The sequence below is a fragment of the Brassica rapa genome, chromosome A04, assembly GCF_000309985.2.
Source record: "Brassica rapa cultivar Chiifu-401-42 chromosome A04, CAAS_Brap_v3.01, whole genome shotgun sequence".
In the NCBI taxonomy this organism is placed as follows: Eukaryota; Viridiplantae; Streptophyta; class Magnoliopsida; order Brassicales; family Brassicaceae; genus Brassica; species Brassica rapa.
In genome coordinates, this window is record NC_024798.2 from 8,921,218 (window position 1) to 8,941,206 (window position 19,989).

General features: G+C 28.6%; 1 protein-coding gene and 1 long non-coding RNA gene across 3 annotated transcripts; one reads left to right on the plus strand and one right to left on the minus strand.

Annotated features, from left to right (window-relative positions):
- Positions 1 to 476: 476 nt before the first annotated feature.
- On the minus strand, positions 477 to 18,574 carry LOC108871670. 2 transcript variants are annotated; one of them, XR_004457403.1, is made up of 4 exons: positions 18,312 to 18,573; positions 18,127 to 18,242; positions 17,667 to 17,980; positions 477 to 487 (listed from the first exon to the last, which is right to left on the minus strand). It is a non-coding gene; the product is annotated as an uncharacterized LOC108871670 (long non-coding RNA). The 2 variants fall into 2 exon arrangements; XR_001958249.2 differs by lacking the exon at positions 477 to 487 and having other exon boundaries at positions 16,475 to 17,980; positions 18,312 to 18,574.
- LOC117133533 lies at positions 2,414 to 6,735 on the plus strand. Its single transcript, XM_033289947.1, has one exon. It carries the CDS (start codon positions 6,292 to 6,294, stop codon positions 6,673 to 6,675), a length of 384 nt encoding a protein of 127 aa, XP_033145838.1. The 5' UTR covers positions 2,414 to 6,291; the 3' UTR covers positions 6,676 to 6,735.
- Positions 18,575 to 19,989: the final 1,415 nt, after the last annotated feature.

Genomic DNA, 19,989 nt, shown 5'->3' on the forward strand with positions numbered 1-19,989 from the left:
CAATCGGTGAAATCTACTACTAAAAACAATTGAATAGATAATTAATTAATGTAAAAATAAAAATTGTGGCTGTTCTGTATTCACAGCTCTCACGATAATTAGATAATAATACGAAAGATTAATAGATTTCATCTCAGATTTGTGTGATCTATGAGAGCACCTTTTGTTTCCGGAAAATTTTTATGGTAAAGAAAATAGATTCGAAGTCGTGTGCAGTTAGGTCATCAAGTCCACCTCCGGTCACTCTGTCTTTAGTCACTCCATCTCAATCACCTCCACATGTATAATCAGTACCATCGTCATCATTGATCAGTGGCGGATGCAGACCGGATATTTGACGGGGACACATAATTAATAAATATATTTTAAATTATTTTATATATAGTACAATTAAATAATAATATGTTAAAAATATTGTAAGCTAACTATAATCTGTGAAAATAATTTACACTAACTTTTTGAACACATGAACGTTTTTATAAAGTAACTTTAATAATTCTTACACTTCTTCACAAATGTTATTAATCACAATAATTCTGTTACACAAAAATAATTTGAAAATATAAAGAAAAGCAATCTTGAAGTTTATATATATATATATATATATATAACAATATGTCAAAATTGTAAATAAACTATTTTATCATCATATTTATATAAACTAAACTCTAAAATATGAAATAAAAATGAATAGATAAATTTATTATTTTAATATTAATTGGTTTTATTTATTTACTAGCAGTTGTGAATGTTTGTTATTATAAAAATATACTTAAAATGTGGCGCCAGACTTGAAATCTAAAGATGAATATATAAAATATAATATACAAACTATGAAAAACAAATAAACAAAAGGAAGAAGGAAAAATGCTGCATATAAGTTATAACTTGTAAAGAAAGATACAGTCAAAATAGACTGTAAACGTGTCAAACAGCAAATTAACTGTACAACAAAGTGGAGAAAACAAAAAAATAATTATTAAGATTAGTGGTATCGAACCTTGGAAGAATAAGTCATTGGTGGGGCTTCTTCACCAACTAGTCTACAAAAACGAATTGTTCCTTTGGTTGTTGAATAAATATTATAAAGTAGTCGGGGACACGTGCCCCTGTTCATCACACCATAGATCCGCCCCTGTCATTGATTGGTTCAATGTTACCTCCTTTGACCTCACATTCTTTCACCGGCGACAGTTCCACCGGATCTTCCACAAAATTATATCTCATAACTCATTTTTTTTCACTACTCCATCAACTCTACGTTCAGTCATTCCATTGGCATGTACTATTTTTTTTGTTATATTCTATTTGGTGAATGTAAAATAAATATATGATTTCAAAGTAAACAGATATGTGTTATGTTTAGTTATTGAATCATCATATATTATCAATCAATTGATTTATATTTATTCATCAAAATTTAGCATTTACAAATGACAACATATTAGTGTTATATCACTCGGGTCTCGAATACCGTGAACATCTAGAAAAGTATACTATTTATAGATTTTTTATAAGAGAAGATTTTTTATCAGAGAAGATGACCAGTTTTTTGTTCTATTCTATTATATATACATAGAATAGATATGTAGAATGACGTACATGCATTATGTTTGTTGTTTCATCGTTGCAACCATCCTCTCCTCTTCCACTTCGCTACCTCTAACTGATGCAATGTACTATTCATTTCTGTTATATTCTATTTGACTAACGTAGAATAGAAATGTAAATTTATAGTGAATAAACATGTGTTATGTTTTGTTGTTTTATCATTGATATGAATCTTAGTTTATGTGTATTATCAAAGCTAAGCATTTACAAAATTAATTTTATTATTTTGTTAACCACACCCACACAAGTCTATTCTTAAATCTTCATTAGAAATTTGGTTATAAATAAATTTTACGTTTTGAATAACAAGTTTATTCTACTTTCAATTTTCAGATAGTATAGTTTAATATTACATATATTATATAATATTTTTAGATTTTTAGTTTTATTTAAATATTGTAAATAGATATTATAGTTTATATTTAAGTTTGGTTTCAGTGTTTAAAGTTTATGGTTTAGTATTTAGGGGTTAGGATTGAGATAATGTCTAATATTTAAAAGTTGTGGGTGGAGCAAGAATTCCTTATATATTAATTGGGAAACATTACAACTTTTAAGTGTAGTCACGTCTCATCACCAGAATGAAATTCAGAATCCTTAGAAAATATGTTGGTCTAATTAAATATATATTATACTCTTCATTAAACTAATCATAAAATTAATTAAAGTGTACAATTTTCTATTTTCTTTTCTTTCCTCAAATAAAAGCTACGAAATTACCATATATGGCTAATATATATATGACAATTAATTATTCTAATAATAAAGTTTTGATAACAATTTATATCTCATCCATCACTTTTGTTTAATTTTATATTATTAAAATAAATTAAACAATCAAATTAGCTATAAATTAAATTATAGATTTTTTCGTATATGTTATATTTTAAATTTATAAAACAACAAAATTACTAAAATGTTAAAATTATTATGTTAAAAATTAATGATCAATGGTTTAACATCCCCTATATATTAATAGAGAAACATTTAAAAAATATAGAACTTGTAGTTTGTACTAATTAAAAAAGGGTCATGCTGAGTTGCCATGTAATTGAAATGTTAATTTGTTTACGTGACGGTTTGAAAATCAATTGAGAATTTTGTTAATCCAAAATTAAATTGCTAGGAAATGTTATATTAGATATTATGTCCATTATGGACAATTCATTTTATCAAATTGAAATTTGTTATATATTATTTGCTTAAATAAAACATACAGAATTACCTAATGTGATTTTTTTTTTTAACTGCATTGCAAAATGGACAAAACCAAGTTTGGGGGACAATAAGAAACTTATGAAATGGAGATACAAGAGAAACATATAGAAAGTGCTCAACCTTATAAAGGTCTATGAGCTAATCTAGACAGTTTCTCTCAGGATCCTTTGATGCAACCATGCAGGTCCTCCTAGCGCCAAATACGATTGTAGACGACCATCACATACAGAATATAAATGATTTTAAAACATACAGAATTACCTAATGTGATTATGACATATATAGTAATTAATGATTTTAAAAAATGAAGATTTGCTAATAATATGTATACTTTCTATAATTTTGTTTAATTTTTTATTATTAAAATAAATTACACAGTTACATTAATCATATATTAAAAATTTATATTTTTTTGTATATGTAGTATTTTGAATTTTTCAAAACGAGTATAAATTACTAAAACTGTTAAAAGTCTCACATAAACTTTTGTGATCAATGTTTAATTTTTTTTTCTATAATAAGATACAATGATAATAAAGTCATACACATAAATAATTTTATTTTAATAGGTGGTTATGTTAATATATATATATATACTTCGTATCGTTTAAATTTAATTATATATCATATACGATAGATAAGATTGATTATTTTAATTTATTTATCCTAAAATGATTGCGGATAAACAAAAGCGGTCATTTGATTTATATGTGCAAGCCAATTTACTACATCATAGTAACTGATTTTTAGTTATTTAATATATAATTATTATTTATTATTTCATAATATACAGAAAAATATAAAATAAGTAATAAATATAAAATATTTATTCTGCACAAGGCGCATACCTTAACCTAAGTATGCATCTCTTTAATAATTTTGAATTTTATACATTTTCTAAATTCCAGGCCAAAATAAAAGAAAGAAATGAGAATAAACTCAAATATCAATATTTATATCGACAATAACCAAAATGACACAAAAATAAGAAAACATCAAATATAGATAGGATTGGCACGTGAACGTAAACTTTTCATAACCATAATTAAATTTTAAATTGCTAAATCATGATATAAAATCAAGCTGGCAGAGTTTCATTTTCACCAAATAGTAGACATGAGATTCTTTAGTCTAAACATTAGGTTTTTATGCGAAAAATAATTTTTTGACCTAAAATATTTTTAAAAATTGGATCAGTTCATTAGTAAACAAATTATGTAATTAAAAAAAAATAAAAAATTGTTTAAGGGCTAAAAATATTAATTCGATGAATAATATAAATTTTATTTTTCATAAGATATTTCTTAAATAATTTTTATATAAATTTACAAGGCGCATGTCTTATCCTAGTTCTATACTATTTGATGATAATATATACTTGGTGTATATGTATGAGATAAATAAATATGTGACGTGTAGGGTTCCTTCTTCTTTTATATTGTAAAGTTTTTGCTAACTCTTGTCCATATTTTCTCTTGGATATGTCTCAACTATATTACCTGTTTGCCAGCTAATTGGAAAGGGTAAAACCGGATTACTTGTGACGTAAATGTTAGATTATACAATATGTCAAGATCACTAACGTTTACTTAATTTCTATTCCTAATTTGGTTATTACACATATAAGCCTTTTAACAAAGAATTGTAATCATTTCTCAAATGGCTCCCAAGTATTTGCACCCATCCGACCGAACGGGTGAGGTTCAAGCCTTGATTTTTCTAAACGGTGGATCAAATTGATGATGAAATATTGATTTTGCACCATATGGAAACTTGGGTTCATCCATGGGCTACTCAAACAATCGTCAACAGTTTCGATGATGCTGAAAAAGACATTGTCAATGCTATGATTATTGGTTGGATCTACAGTAGTGTGTAGAACACAAATTACTAAAATATCACTAAATCATCTAATAGATATTAGATCAAAGGCAAAGAGGTCACCGACTCATCATCCTCGTAAAGAGACAAGCGAATGCAAACAAAAGTAGCACACAAATTTGGACATCAGGACATCTATTTGTACACAAGTCCGTTGCATATGAACATCTTGATTTTAAATCTTGAACCAAATTAAATGTCTCGGTCGAAACTATTTTAAATATACAGTACTTAGTAGATAATAATTGAGTCTTTCTTGTGACTACAAAAATGACATTACAAAAAAAAAACAGATCAGCATGCAAAAGCACATTTCCAGAATGGCGTCATGTAGTTGATTCTTTAAATAAGGAACGTATATCAAATCATGTTTTTATATCAAAAAAGAAAAGAAAAAAAAAAACAGACCACTCTCTCTATTTCTGTTCTCGATCCGATGCCATTATATTTTTCGGTGAAAGCGACTTTATACAATTACGATTTGGATATGGTATAGAGGTGCATACTTATATATAAAAGCATTACTAGGAGATATGTGGAAATTTGATTAACTTTGAAAGCACTACCATACTTAAAAAAAGATAAAAAAAAAAAACTTTGAAAGCACTACCAATTCGTAGAGAAAGATACAAATATTACTAAATACCACAAAAATAGTATTTAACTATATAAGAAATGAATATTTAAATAAAATATACGAAGACTCTGGAAAATATAGATTTAAAGATACCACAATCTAGTGAACGTTCAGTCTGTTTCTTAAACTAAAAAAACAAAAAAATTCTTTTCGTTGAAAAAAAATTCTTTTCGTTGAAAAAAAATTCTTTTCGTTCATAATTCTATATTTTTTTGAAACACATTTTCTTTTTTGAAACACTCATAATTCTACATTTATTATAGAGAATAGTAGATGGTGACGTTAGCTTAGAAAGAAGATAAAAAAGTGGCATTATCCGAACATGTTATAGAACATGGGTTTGATCAGAACCTAACACCATTTTTCAGGAAGCTTCGTGTTTGGTTTCGTATACAGAGAATTCTGAGTGTAAAGATACATTCCCCTCATGCTATATATAATGTAAAACTAAAACTAATGGCCTCACCTTCTTTGGTTAACCCAATTTAATTAATTTGTTTGTAATACAACGTAATTAGTGTTATATTTTAACAGGTAGAGAACATCGAATTTAAAAATATACTTTCCGCAACTAGCGTAGTATTGGTGAACCTAATTATATGGGCAATTAAGAGATTACTACACATAAAACAAATAGAAAGAAACATTTCCATACAGAAGTACAATAAATCTTTTTCTGAATCATGTCGGATATAGCTTTAAACGTTGGAGATAAGCTGTACTCAATGCAATAAACTAATAAAAACATACGAGCAGCCTTATTCCTAGCACATGCACATATATAGACTTCTTAGTCCAAGACATGCACAGGAACAGCTCTCTAAGACACAAACCTTCCTTCCTTCCTTCCTTCTCTCTCTCTCTCTCTCTCTCTCTCTCTCTCTCTCTCTCTCTCTCTCTCTCTCTCTCTCTCTCTCTCTCACACATCAATATTAGGGTTCTTGATGGAGAAAGAAGAATGCAACAGTAGTGAATCCGGTTGGACGACTTATATTTCGTCGCCAATTAAAGTAGATGAAGATGACGTTGTGGATGAGGGCTATTATGAAGGGTATAACATCTATAACTACTATAGAAAAGGAGAAAATGAAGAAGAGAAGAATAAAGATAGCGATGATTCAATGGCCTCGGATGCTTCGTCTGGACCAAGTTATCAGCGCTATCACCAAAAGAACAACAAAAGTGGACGAAGAGAGGCGTGCAATTTGAAGAACGGGAAAAGTGAAGGTAATAGTAAGAGTAATAATGATCATAAAAATACTGGTAGTTCATACAAGAAAAAAGAGAAGAAAACGAAAGACGATAAGACTACCTATAGAATGAAGTGACTACTCTTTGTATATTATTGTTTTAATATATGTAACTTAGTGTTTGTATATATATTTTTTGGGAGAGGGGGGGGGGAGGTGGGGGGGGGGGGGGGGGGGGGGGGGGGGGGGGGTTTCATGCCTCAAGGATACGAAGGTTCATTCTTTTACAATGTACTTTACTTTATTCAGGAAGTGTTTTGATTGATGTGTATAATTTTGTTTTTCCATAGTGGTCACTTGTTCTTAAATTTGTGAATCGATATTTTTGAGAGAGAAAGAAACTATGTAATGATGGTGATGACTGATGATGATTCTAATAAAAATATGGGCTTTTTGCAAAATTGACCTACAACTTCAAGTCAAACACAAAACTAACCTCCTTTTTTTTTGAAAATTGGTTTTGCCCTATTCACCCCACAAGTTCATATAATTTACGAAAATACCATCAATTTTTTTTTTTTTTTTTCGAAAATGACATCTTTACTCTCTCACCTTCATCATCTTCAAGTAATTACAAGATTGCCATTGATATCAATATCACAACCATCATGAACAACCAATTTGAAGCTCTTAATGCTCCCAAAATCGATTTACCCTTCTTCTTTTTTCATTCTTGTGAACTAAACACAACATATCTCTCACTTTCTCTCCACAATGAGCTAAAAAAAACCCAAGATTTTGATTCTAAAATTTTTATGGTTCATAGAGTCGTAGAAGCTAACGATTCTGGGTGGGTGACTTTCGTTTGTGATTTTGTGTGCTTGGAGAAGCCTTATGTATGCTAAGGAACTTATCTCACTAATTTAAGGTATGACATCGAGTTTTTTTCCAGATCTGTTCGTCAGACGACTTACTTGGGAAGTCGTCTGGCTGTAGACGACTTACCTGGAAGTCTTCTGGCTGTAGACGACTTACCTGGAAGTCGTCTGGTCAACGCAGAGGTTATTTTTGCAATTGACTTTGAAATCTGTAACCTGAGACGACTGAAAGTTAAGCCGTCTGCTATTGTTTGGTTTCAAAAAAATTTTCAAAGAACCTAGACGACTTACATTTCAGTCGTCATAGGTTAGTTTTGCATTTGACTGGATAATTTCAGAAGTTTGACTTTCCCAGACGACTTACATTTCAGTCGTCTGGCGAAAATTAAAATAATAATATTTTTTTAAAAGTAACAACTTACAATTAAGTAGTCATAGGTTAGTTTTGCAATTGAAAAAAAAGAACTTCAAGATTTAATTATACACAGACGATTTATAATTCAGTCGTCCACCAGACGACTTAATTGTAAGTCGTCCAGGATTTTTTTCCGAGATTCTGGTCAAACCTGGTAAATCCTGAACGACTTACATTTCAGTCGTCTCGTGGACGACTGAATTATAAGTCGTCTGTATATAATTAAATCTTGAAGTTTTTTTTTTCAATTGCAAAACTAACCTATGACGACTTAACTGTAAGTTGTCTACTTTTAAAAAAATATTATTATTTTAATTTTCACTAGACGACTGAAATGTAAGTCGTCCAAAAAGTCAAACTTCTGAAATAATCCAGTCAAATGCAAAACTAACCTCTGATGACTGAAATGTAAGTCGTCTAGCTTTTTTGGAGTTTTTTTTAACCAAACAATAGTAGACGACTTAACTTTCAGTCGTCCGAAATAACAGATTTCAAAGTCAATTGCAAAAATAACCTCTGCGTTGACCAGACGACGTATAGTTTAGTCGTCTAGACAACTTAGATTGAAGTCGTCCGCGTCTTCTCCGCTAGTTTTTAAGTCTTCTATGTTAGTTTTTGAATAACTTGTATTTTTAAGAGTGATAAGTAACTTCAAGATATGTAAAACTCATATTTACAAAATATGTTCTCTCCCTTAGTTTTACTAAATTTGACTAAGTTTTTCAACACAAACTTATAAAAAAATATGATATGCTTTGACTAGTTACTATTGTTTGTTTCCATCTCTTAAGTATTATTGTTATAGACAATAATGATGACTATTGTTATGAGTTGGAAGAAGGGTTAAATGCTTCTTAAAATGTTGTATCAATATGAAGCTACCAACATTCTTGTTTATTAAGATGAGAAAAAGGCCATTGGAGTTTATTATTGCATATGAGAGATCCAAAGATAAGAAAAAGGCTATTGAAGTCTATTATTTCATTGATTTGTAAATGTGTAAACACATTGTTAGCACATTTAATACATCTTGGAAAACATTATTACTGATTTTACAAAAAATTCACAACTAAAAGAGTAGACATGCAATTCACAAAACAGACCACAAACAAAACTATTATAGATCATTCCTCTACAAAGACAAGCTTGGATTCCACTTGAGTAGACAAGACCAGACGACTTTTAAGAAGTCCAGACGACTTCTAAGAAGTCCAGACGACTTCCAGGAAGTTTAGACGACTTTGTCAGAAGACTTTTAGGAAGTTCAGACGACTTCCGGACGACTAACAGGTAAGTCGTCCCAGAAGTCTTCCAGATCTGAAAAACCTGCATATTAAATCCAGATCTGAAAAACATGCATATTCAAAAACGTTCAAATGGCTTAAAAACAGAAAAAATGAGTGGAAGATTAGATAAATCTACCTTTACAGAACACACAAAAATACATATCTAAAAATAATAGATCTACCTTTAAATTAGTGGAAGATGAGTATCATCTAATTAAACACCTGCAAAAAAGATAGATTAGTAAGAAAGACATGAGACAAAACTGAAAAATTCATATAAAGTTTGGTGTTTTAAGTCAAAGAGATTAGAGTGGGTTTGGAGAGTTTTAGTTTGGAAAAAAAGTAAGAACTTTATACAACAAGAAGTTACCAAATGAAGAAAAATCAGACATAAGAACTTACCAAAACGCTCAGAAAAATCCAGACGACTTCCTGGAAGTCCAGACGACTTCCTGGAAGTCCAGACGACTTTGTCAGAAGACTTCCAAGAAGTCCAGACGACTTCCAGACGACTAACAGGTAAGTCGTCCCAGAAGTCTTCCAGATCTGAAAAACCTGCATATCAAATCCAGACCTGAAAAACCTGCATATCCAAAAACGTTCAAATGACTTAAAAATAGAGAAAATGAGTGGAAGATTAGATAAATCTACATTTATAGAACACACAAAAATACATATCTAAAATTAATAGATCTATCTTTAAATTAGTGGAAGATGAGTACCATTTGATTAAAAACCTGCAAAAGAGATAGATTAGTAAGAAATACATGAGACAAAACTGAAAAATTCATATAAAGTTTGGTGTTTTCAAGTCAAAGAGATTAGAGAGAGGTTGTAGAGTTTTAGAATGATGAACATTACATTTTTGTTGCAGCCATTTGAGAGGAGGAGAGAGAATGTGTAAATTTTTCTTGATATAGGGAGACAAAAAATCCAATTAGGTTAAATATTTTTGACTCAGACGACTTACTGGACGACTTAAATTTCAGTCGTCTGGTGAAAAAATTAAAACAGACGACTTACATGTAAGTCGTCCAGAAGAGTTTAATATTTTTAGCGGGAAACTAAATATTTTTAGCGGGAAACTAAAATAGAAGACTTTCCAGACGACTTACAAGTAAGTCGTCTGGTTTAAATTATTTAAGCGGGAAAATAATTTTTTTAAAAAATTTTAGGCGGGAATATTTGGACGACTTACATGTAAGTCGTCTGTTTTAATTTCTTCACCAGACGACTGAAATGTAAGTCGTCCGAGTAAAATGATCCGGTTAGGTTAAAACGTACATTGGTAAAATTAAAAGTTCGGTACGATGTGGACGACTGAAAAATACGTCGTCTGAGTAAATTATTCAACAGACGACTGAAATATAAGTCGTCTACACCCTAAACATAACCCCTAAACTCAATTATCTAATTAAACACTTCATAAAACCAAATCAAACTTGAAAAGTGTTTACTATACACAGAAATAAACACATATAGGTGAAAACTAATTTTTTTTAAAAACATTTTAGTTTTCCAAAATCTAACCCTAACAATACATACAATACTACAACATATGTTTGCCAAACTCCTAAACCAAAGTATTTCATGATTCACTACTTCCACTCATCTATCTTCAAAACAAATCAATTTTATCATATCTTAATTTATATCACTTAAAACTGTTTATAATTACTTGATTTTTATTTTTCACACATCAAAATATTTTTTACAAGATTTATAAATTATTTTTAAAATAAACTGGTACCAGACGACTTACACTTCAGTCGTCCAGACGACTTCCAACATCTCAGACGACTCAGACGATTTACTGAGGCTATATTCGTAAAAATGACTTCTGTTTTTTTGTTTGGTCACAAGGGGCTGAGCTGTAATTTCACTAGGCTTTTAGGTTAGTTTTGCATTTGATTCAAGTTTGGGTATAGATTTGGGATTAAAATCAAGTTGTGGGTTAGTTTTGGCAAAAACCCCTAAAAATATTGTCGTGAATTATATATATGTACATATGAAAATGGAAGAGAACGCATGCATGTCTATCCGGAAACAAGTTTCAATTATTGTCATATATATTGAGGCTTTCTGTGTTTTGGCCAAAACTCTCTGAAAACCATAAGTTGTGAATAGTTTGGGTGTAAAGAGAATGGATCCACCGCAACACATGCATGCCACCAACATGGCAATTCTCCCACACAAACTTAATATTTAATAGTCATTAAAAAAATATTTCACAATTTAAAGCTAAAAATAATGTGGTTAAGTTTGTCATGATACAATAAATTATACTATTCTTCACCAATCATTATTTTGTAAAGATCCAATGTTAATTCGTTACATCCGGATTTTAAAAGAACTTCCTTTCCTCGGTATTTTATACTTTTAATAATTCACATGTATCTAATTATTCTTTTATTTTATCTCTGTATTATTATTTGAGAAGTCATGCGTGTCGCGCTCACATTAATTCTTAGAGTAGTCAATTACAAAGTTAAATTTAATGAACTATAAATTATACATAATTGACATTATTAAAAATATTATAATTTCTTTTTGCTAATTAAATTTTAATTGGGGTTTCATTGTAATTTCCCTTTTCTATTAAGTAATTTTTACAATAGCCACATAAATAATAAAAAGGAAATATATAGTAATATAAATTTTTGTACATAACGATTTTGTTTTATTTTCATAAAACAACATAAATAAAAAAGGAAATATCAATAACAAATTAATATATATATATATATATATTATATTTCTATAATATTATTTAAGAGGTCAATTTCTTATGTGACGCGCTCACGTTAATTTTTACGACAGTTATTTACAAAAGTACCTTTAATGAAGTTAAAATATTAAATTTAAATTCTATTATTAATTTTTAATTTAGTTTACTTTTAATTTTTCCCAAATAACTTATATAATAAAAAGGGAAACATTTATAAAATTTAAAAAAGAACTTAAAAACGAAAATATATGTATATATAATATGATTTCATTAAAAAGAAAAGTTCACAAAATAGTAATATTCCGTTTAAAATATATTTTTACATTACAACAATATATTGTCAATGTAATAAAAATACTTTCTTTAAATCTATATTTTTCTTAGATGAAAAACAAAATATATTTTAATAAAATGTGGTTTCATAAAAAAAAGTTCACAAAGATAATCTTGATATTAAACAAATAAATATTATTCTGTTAAAACATACTTTATACAATATAAAATATATATATTTTCAAAGTAATAGAAATAGTTTCTTTATATCTATCTATTTTCTTAGATAATTACATAAAATGATTATATAACATAAACTGATATACATCTAATTGACTAAAATAGTTAATAATTATTATTACTGAAATGTTTTTCATAATCTTTAGCTGACTATATTTTCTTACATTTCCAGAAAAAAATACATATAAATTATATTTTACTTATATAATTTTTTTTTAGAAGTCAGTTTCTTATATGTCGTGTTCACGTTAATTTTTACGACGGTTATTTACATAGGTATCCTTAGTAAAGTTAAAATATTAAATTTAAATGCTATTATTAATATTTTATTTAGTTTCCTTTTTACTTTTTTTCCAAATAACATATATAATAAAAAGGGAAACAATTATAAAATTTAAAAACGAACTTAAAAACAAAAATATATGTATATATAATATGATTTCATTGAAAAGGAAAGTTCAGAAAATTGTAACATATATTTTCTTTATATCTATCTATTTTCTTAGATAATTACATAAAATAATTAAATAGCATAAACTAATATAGGTTTAATTGACTAAAATATTTTATAATTATTATTACTAAAATGTTTTTCATAATCTTTAGCTGAGTATAATTTCTTACATTACATAAAAAAATACCTATAAATTATATCTTACTTATATAATATGATTTTATAAAAAAACATCATAAATTTAGTGCTGATTTTTAAGAGATATTAAAATGGAACGTAAAAAAATTTCAATAATAATAATTATAAACTGTTTTATTTAATTAAACGTATATCAGTTTATGTTATTTAATTATTTTATGTAGTTATCTAAGAAAATAGATAGATATAAAGAAAATATTTCCATTACTTTGAAAATATATTTATTTTATATTGTATAAAGTATGTTTTAAAGGAATAATATTTATTTTTAATATCAAGATTATCTTTATGAACTTTTTTTATGTAACAACATTATATAAAAATATTTTTTATTTTTCATCTAAGAAAAAAATTGATATAAAGAAAGTATTTTTATTACTTTGACAGTATTTTTTTGTAATGTAAAAATATTTTTTAAACTCAATATTACTATTTTGTAAACTTTCTTTTAATGAAATCATATTATATATACATATATTTTCGTTTTAAGTTTTTTTTAAACTTGATTATATTTTAATCATATTATATATACATAATTATATTATATACAGCAAAAATACCTATAAGTTATTTTTTACTTATATAATATGATTTTACAAAAAATCATAACTTTAGTGCTAGTGCTGATTTTTAAGACATAATTAAATGGAACCAAAAAATATTTTTTTTGTGATAAGCATAGTTTGATCAAATAATTACAGAATCTTTTTAAATAGCATATACTATAAATGAGGTATATATATATATATATATATATTATATTTTATCATTATTAAAAAATATTTCTTTCTTAATATTTCGTTTTTTTAGTTTTATGTTTTCTTTACTATAATATTTATTTTCTTTTTTTTTGTTGTTGATTTGAGGAAAACAATCGTTAATACCAAACACCGGTCGACAGTGTGTTTTCCATGTCAAGATCACATGCTCCTATTACGGTCTTCAGCTTGGTTGTTGCACCTTCATTTACCATACACCATTATAGAAACAATTAGTTGGTATGACATACATATGGAATTTGAAAGCAATGTTAGATAACTTACACTAGAATCTAAGCTTCATAGTCTTTTATCCTACTATATTGTTCATCTCATCTTGAATGAGCTCCACCGCTTTACTTTTAGCATTTCGGCATTGATCAATCAAGGTACTCAATTCATAACGCAGCTGAATTTGTTCTTGAATTACCTTTTCATCAGTTGATCATTCCTTACTTCATTTATGAGCATCTTAGCAATGATTGTATCTAACAATATTTTGCAACGACCATGCTTGAAACAACTATGCACAATCTTGAAAGGTCTTCACCATTCATAGACCCACTGATTCTTCGTAAGAACAATATATTCTCCAAGAACCACTTCGACTCCACATTTAGCCTCAGAATTCACTCTCCCCATCTAGTGAACTGAATATTCCATCCTCCTTGCAACTTGCAAAGTGTACTCCAACAATGCTTTCCTAAACTCTTTAACACTATCAAATAGCCTTATATGTAACTTGCCACTATCTTTCTTCCATCTGTCATAAGGATTCTCTGTTTCTTCTTTGTCAGTCAAAAACAGGAGGAGTATCTTGATAATTTCATTATCCTCACCCTTACAAATCTCAGCCAAAACAGATTCAACTCGTGTTTCCTCTTCAAACTCATTTTCAGAATCTCTTTTTGTGTCACCTCTTTCTTTTAGAGAATTGTTGTTTTCTGTGTCAGCACCATCAAATTGTTATGTTCCTCTCTCTCATCATCAATGCTCTCATGCTCCATGTAAATGTCGATGTATTTAATCCAATAAAAAACTTAACACATTTTATGAAAATTATCAGTACCCACATTACCAATTATCTTCAGCTCTCTTAAATTTTCATACGAAAACTTATACCAAACCTTTGCCCATATAGTGAGATAGGAACTCCCCTCATCAAATCGGTGAACAGTTTATGTGGCTCTCCTACAAGGATATGTGAATCTCCTACAGTGTAAGTTACTAAACCACCTTCATGAATTTCACATCTTCCATTAAAGCATACTTGAAAGGTTACTTCCGCGTCATTGAAAACCCATAAATAAGAAGAGAATTTGTACTCCCTACACAAAAAATCTACCCTATTGCACTCCATACCTTATTTCTCCTCAATTTTATTCCCTCCATCATTTACCATTTTCCCCTCATAATATGGCATCCCATTTTTTTTAGTATATTGAACTAATTTGCTCAAATAAGAATATAGTATTACAACAAATACAAACTCATTACCTGATACAATTTGACAATCAATAACGATTACCTCAATTTAGGCAAGACCCTAACTCTGCTTGAGGAAGAAGGTGAACACGACACATGCAATGCTTGGGGAAGAAGAGAGAGTTAGGTTTTAATCCACAATTCTCAAAAAGAGTCGTTTTTATTCTTCTATTTTCGTCTTAAAAGGACGCTATTTTCGTTAGTAGTTGCTGAGTCATTCACCATTAACGGTGACTAACAAATTACGGTCAAAGCATGGATTCACAAAGATGTTCAAAGATGGGGCACCAGATTCAAATTATTCTTTGGTGAAGGTTTGATAAAGCGAGTCTTCTTAATACATGAATGGAATTTCCATAGTTTCACTTTGTGGGCATGAATTCGCCTTTACCCCCACAATATAGTCACATAGATAGATACCATTAAGACAAACGTAAATCTCAGATATACGTACATCATAGCCGATGGCATCACAAATTAGCAAAGTACACGCTGATCTCTATGTACACAAGTAAAGGCTGAATAAGAAAAAAGATTACAGATACATTCGCTTTCAAATCTTGTTCCCAAAAGTTTTACCAAAAAAAAAGCTGGTTCCCAAAGTTTAGCATGTAATATATTTGATATTGCCTATAAATATGTATTCCAAACTCTATATTTAAAATGGCATTTGAGCTTTTTTTAAAGGGCGGGTGTCTAAAACCAGCTACATATTACTCTTTTAAACAAATATGATTTAATATATATAATTAGAAATAGCTATACGAATAAACACTATCATAAATCATCTGAAACACAAATAATGAATTGAAAGCTATAGGGGTGATTGGAAGGAGCTGTAGATTTATGGTTTTGGCTGTAGAATTTAATCTGTAGGTTTATTTGTTGTAGATTATTTTTCTGCAACTTTGTAAAGCACTATTTTTTTGCTTTGAAAATAATGTTCTCTACCGTCATATTTTGATTTGTAGAGATTTTTTTGTTGTGAGTATTTAAGGAAAGAAGAGCTTGATTGGTTGACCTATATAGCTCTAAACTAAATTTTGGATGTCCAGAGTATCTACAGCCGCAATCAATCATCTTCTAAATAAATATATATATATATATATATATATATATATATATATATATACTATTAAAATGGAAGAATTCTTAAAAAAAAATCTACTTAAACAAAGTTGTTGGACCATTTCATTAGACTTAACTTTTTTTTTGGTTTTACCTTATATTTCTCTAAATATATAAACACTTTACATAATTTTCTCTAATTTAAATGAACTCATTTATTATTCTCCCATAATCTATTATATAATTACTCTAACAATAAATCCCTATGAATATAAGACAAATTATTCACATGTTTACACATGACGTGATTATTACCACATATAGTTTCATTAATAGTATAAAGTTTTCAATGGTTTAGTTTTGTTTAACATATGTTGTAATAGTTTAATTATGTTTAACATATGTTTTAATGGAGAATCTTCTGGTATATAATAATTTTTTATTATTTTTACGTGAGTTGGAAACCAGAAGCCTTAATGTCAACCATTCAACTATAAAATATTAATTTAATTAATTACATGCAATCTATTATTAAGATTTGATCTTACAGTCTTATATATGAACTAAATGATTAATCTTATCATGAAAAATATTAAATGGATCTAAACGGGTTGGGAATTTAAATGGAATCTGGTTTAAATAGAACATGTTTATTTATTTTACTAATTCTAGTAATGCATATGATACGTTTTATTGAATTTTCAAAATTCTAAATATCTTGCGCTTTAAATCAGGTAGTTTAGGTTGTTTGGAAAAAGATATAGATAACTAGTTAACTATTAATTATTTGAATAAAAATATTCGAGTCACTGAACTTTTTTTTGCAAAATTTGGTTTATAAATAGTATTTTATGGTATTTGGTTATTTAAAAATTAAATATAATTAATATTTGTAGGTATATAATTTGTATTTTAAAAATTTAAGTATTCATTTGGTTCTCAGTTCGGTTTCTATTTTTGGTTAAGATATATGATATGCTCGGTTATTTATGAAATTCAGCTTAATTTTGTTTTTTTTTTCAGTTTAGTACGGTTTAGTGCACCCGGGTAAATTTACTCAAACCTATACATTATCTTATATAGAAACTTTTTAAGAAGAAGTTATTTAATTTCAAAAATAAACATGGGCTTTCTAATCGCGGATCAAAATCTAGTATTAATATAACTCACATGACAATGTTTATAAATTGTTAACACCATCAACAAAACTTTGGTAACCATAAAAGTAAATCGGAATTGGAATATGACAAAATGCGATGAAAAAATCTTCTGAAAAGCAAATCATAAATACATTTTAGAGATAAAAATATCTTCAAATAAGACTTTCAAATGTAATGTTATATAACCGAGAATATATCTATATATATATAAAAATGTTGGTGACACTCCTGTGATGCCACGTGGAAAGTCGATGACTGACAGGCCGACACCTGTCCTCTTTCTATTTTTTTACGCTTTCGTTGTTGTTTCAGGTGGGCTCACAAGCAAGAGATATTTCTATTTGGGCTTCATACGTCACAAGGTTGGCCCATTAGGCATCGTCTTCGTGACCGATGGTTGCGTCTATGTCGGTTACTCCGGTGACGTTTCGTTCTCGATTCATCTCCTAACATGCATTAGCAGTTCCATCGAATAGTCTTATCCCTCTTCCAAACTCCACCTATAAAAGAATCAGACATATCCCTTGAGAATCATTCTTAGGCTTCCAAAAGTTTTTGTAAATTTCTCTTTCTCTCATTTGAGAGTTTTTCTGAAATTTTAAATTTCAAGTGATGTTTTTTGGATTGTTATGTTGATGGATCTTACCGGAGCATTCAGATTTAGATCCGGCGGGGTTAGGCCATTCCGGGAAGCAAAATGGCTTGAGTCGCTTTGGCTCGGCGGCGGTGACCAAACATCACTTTCTTCTGCCTCATCTACCTCTGTTTACAAGAAAAAACAAAAAACGAAATCATAATTAGATTAAAACAGAGAGAGAGAGAGAGAGAGACTCCGACGCATCTTCTTCTCCGGTGAGCCTCGGCGCTTCGTCCCCGCGAGTCTCCTTCTTCGTCGTCTCCATCATCATCTTCATCCTGTCTTAGTTAACCAGATCTGAAAAGTGAGACATGAGAGAGTTGGTGAGCTTTCAAGCGTACAGAGATGGGAGAGATGAGAGTGAAAGAAGATGGGAGAGATGAGAGTGAAGAAGATGAAAAGAAGAAACAGAAAAGAAAAAAAAGGAGAATGAATCTATCGAGAGAGAGAAGCCAGAGAGGAAAATAAATAAATAAATCTCAGCCTTTGATTTAATGTAATCCAACAGCTGAGAAGGTGATCCTTGTACATAGATCTGATTGGCCAAAAGTATATTATCTTTCTTTTTTATTTTCTTTTGTTTTGTCTTTCTTTATTTGTTTATTTTTTTGTTTGTAATTATTTTAAGTTATGTTTTATACAAAATTTATACTTTGTAGTTCATAATTTTGATTTTAAGTTATAAAATTTTAAAAATTGGGCATACAATTTTAAGATTTTAGATTTAAATAGAGAATAATAGATATTTGAAGTTTAATTTATGAGAGTTAGTGTAAGATTTGAGTTTAATTTTTCAAAATGATAAATTGATAGCTTATATTAAGATTTGGTGTTTAAGTTTGAAATGTTGAACTATTATTTAGAGATGTAGAGTTTAGGGTTTGAAGTGTAATGTTAAGGGTTAATTTCAGATTTTGAGAATAAATTTTGAAAATAACTAAAATTTAATTTAAGATTTGGAGCTAACGTATGAAGAGTAGGAGTGTTGAATACAATATGTTAGTATTTATAATTATAATTTAGAGTATAAGGTTTGTGTACAGAGTTTAGGGTATAGAGCTTGATAAAAAGATTTAAGGTTTATGTTTGGAAGTTAAAGATTAAGATTAAAAGGAATAACTTTGAGTTTAAGTTGATGATTTCAGGTTTTTGGTATGAAAAGATTAAAGTTTTTAAGGTTTATGTTTAAAGTTTAGGGTTTATACATTTTTAGAGTTTAGAATTTAAAAGATTAGAAATTGATTTTTCATAGCAGCTCTCGAAACAATGCTATCATAATGTGCTATCGGAAAAAAAAATTATGTTTTGGCGGGTATCTAATTTTCACTTAAATTTTGGCAGTATTAGTGATTTTTTCTTCCCGCTTACTAATTTTACACATTAACGTTAATAAACTACTATTAATATAAATCCAGATTTTTTTTGATTTTTCATAGCAGCACCGGGTGAAACTAATATTTTATCGGGTTGAAAGCAGCCTTAATTCATAACTAAGTCAGACAGCACATTCCATCTATAACATGTAGGAGAAAGATTTAGTTGATTATCAAGCTATAAATATACAAAAGTACATGAAATTCAAATTAAAAGTCCGTGTTCAATGCATCTCCATTTTTAATAAAATTCAAATTATGTACAATAAAAATCATATATCCAAAATGTAACTTCAAGCCAAAGAGGCAGTCACAAATGTCGCACCATTGTCCAATAATTCACCGAGTAAAAAAAAGAGAAACATGCCTATATATATATATATGCCATGAAAAGAATTAATTCAAATAACTTCCACCAAACCAATTAACACATTCAATCAAACGTAGCCGTTGTTAGACACAAATTTTAAAAGTGAATTGAGCGCCACGACTTCAAAAG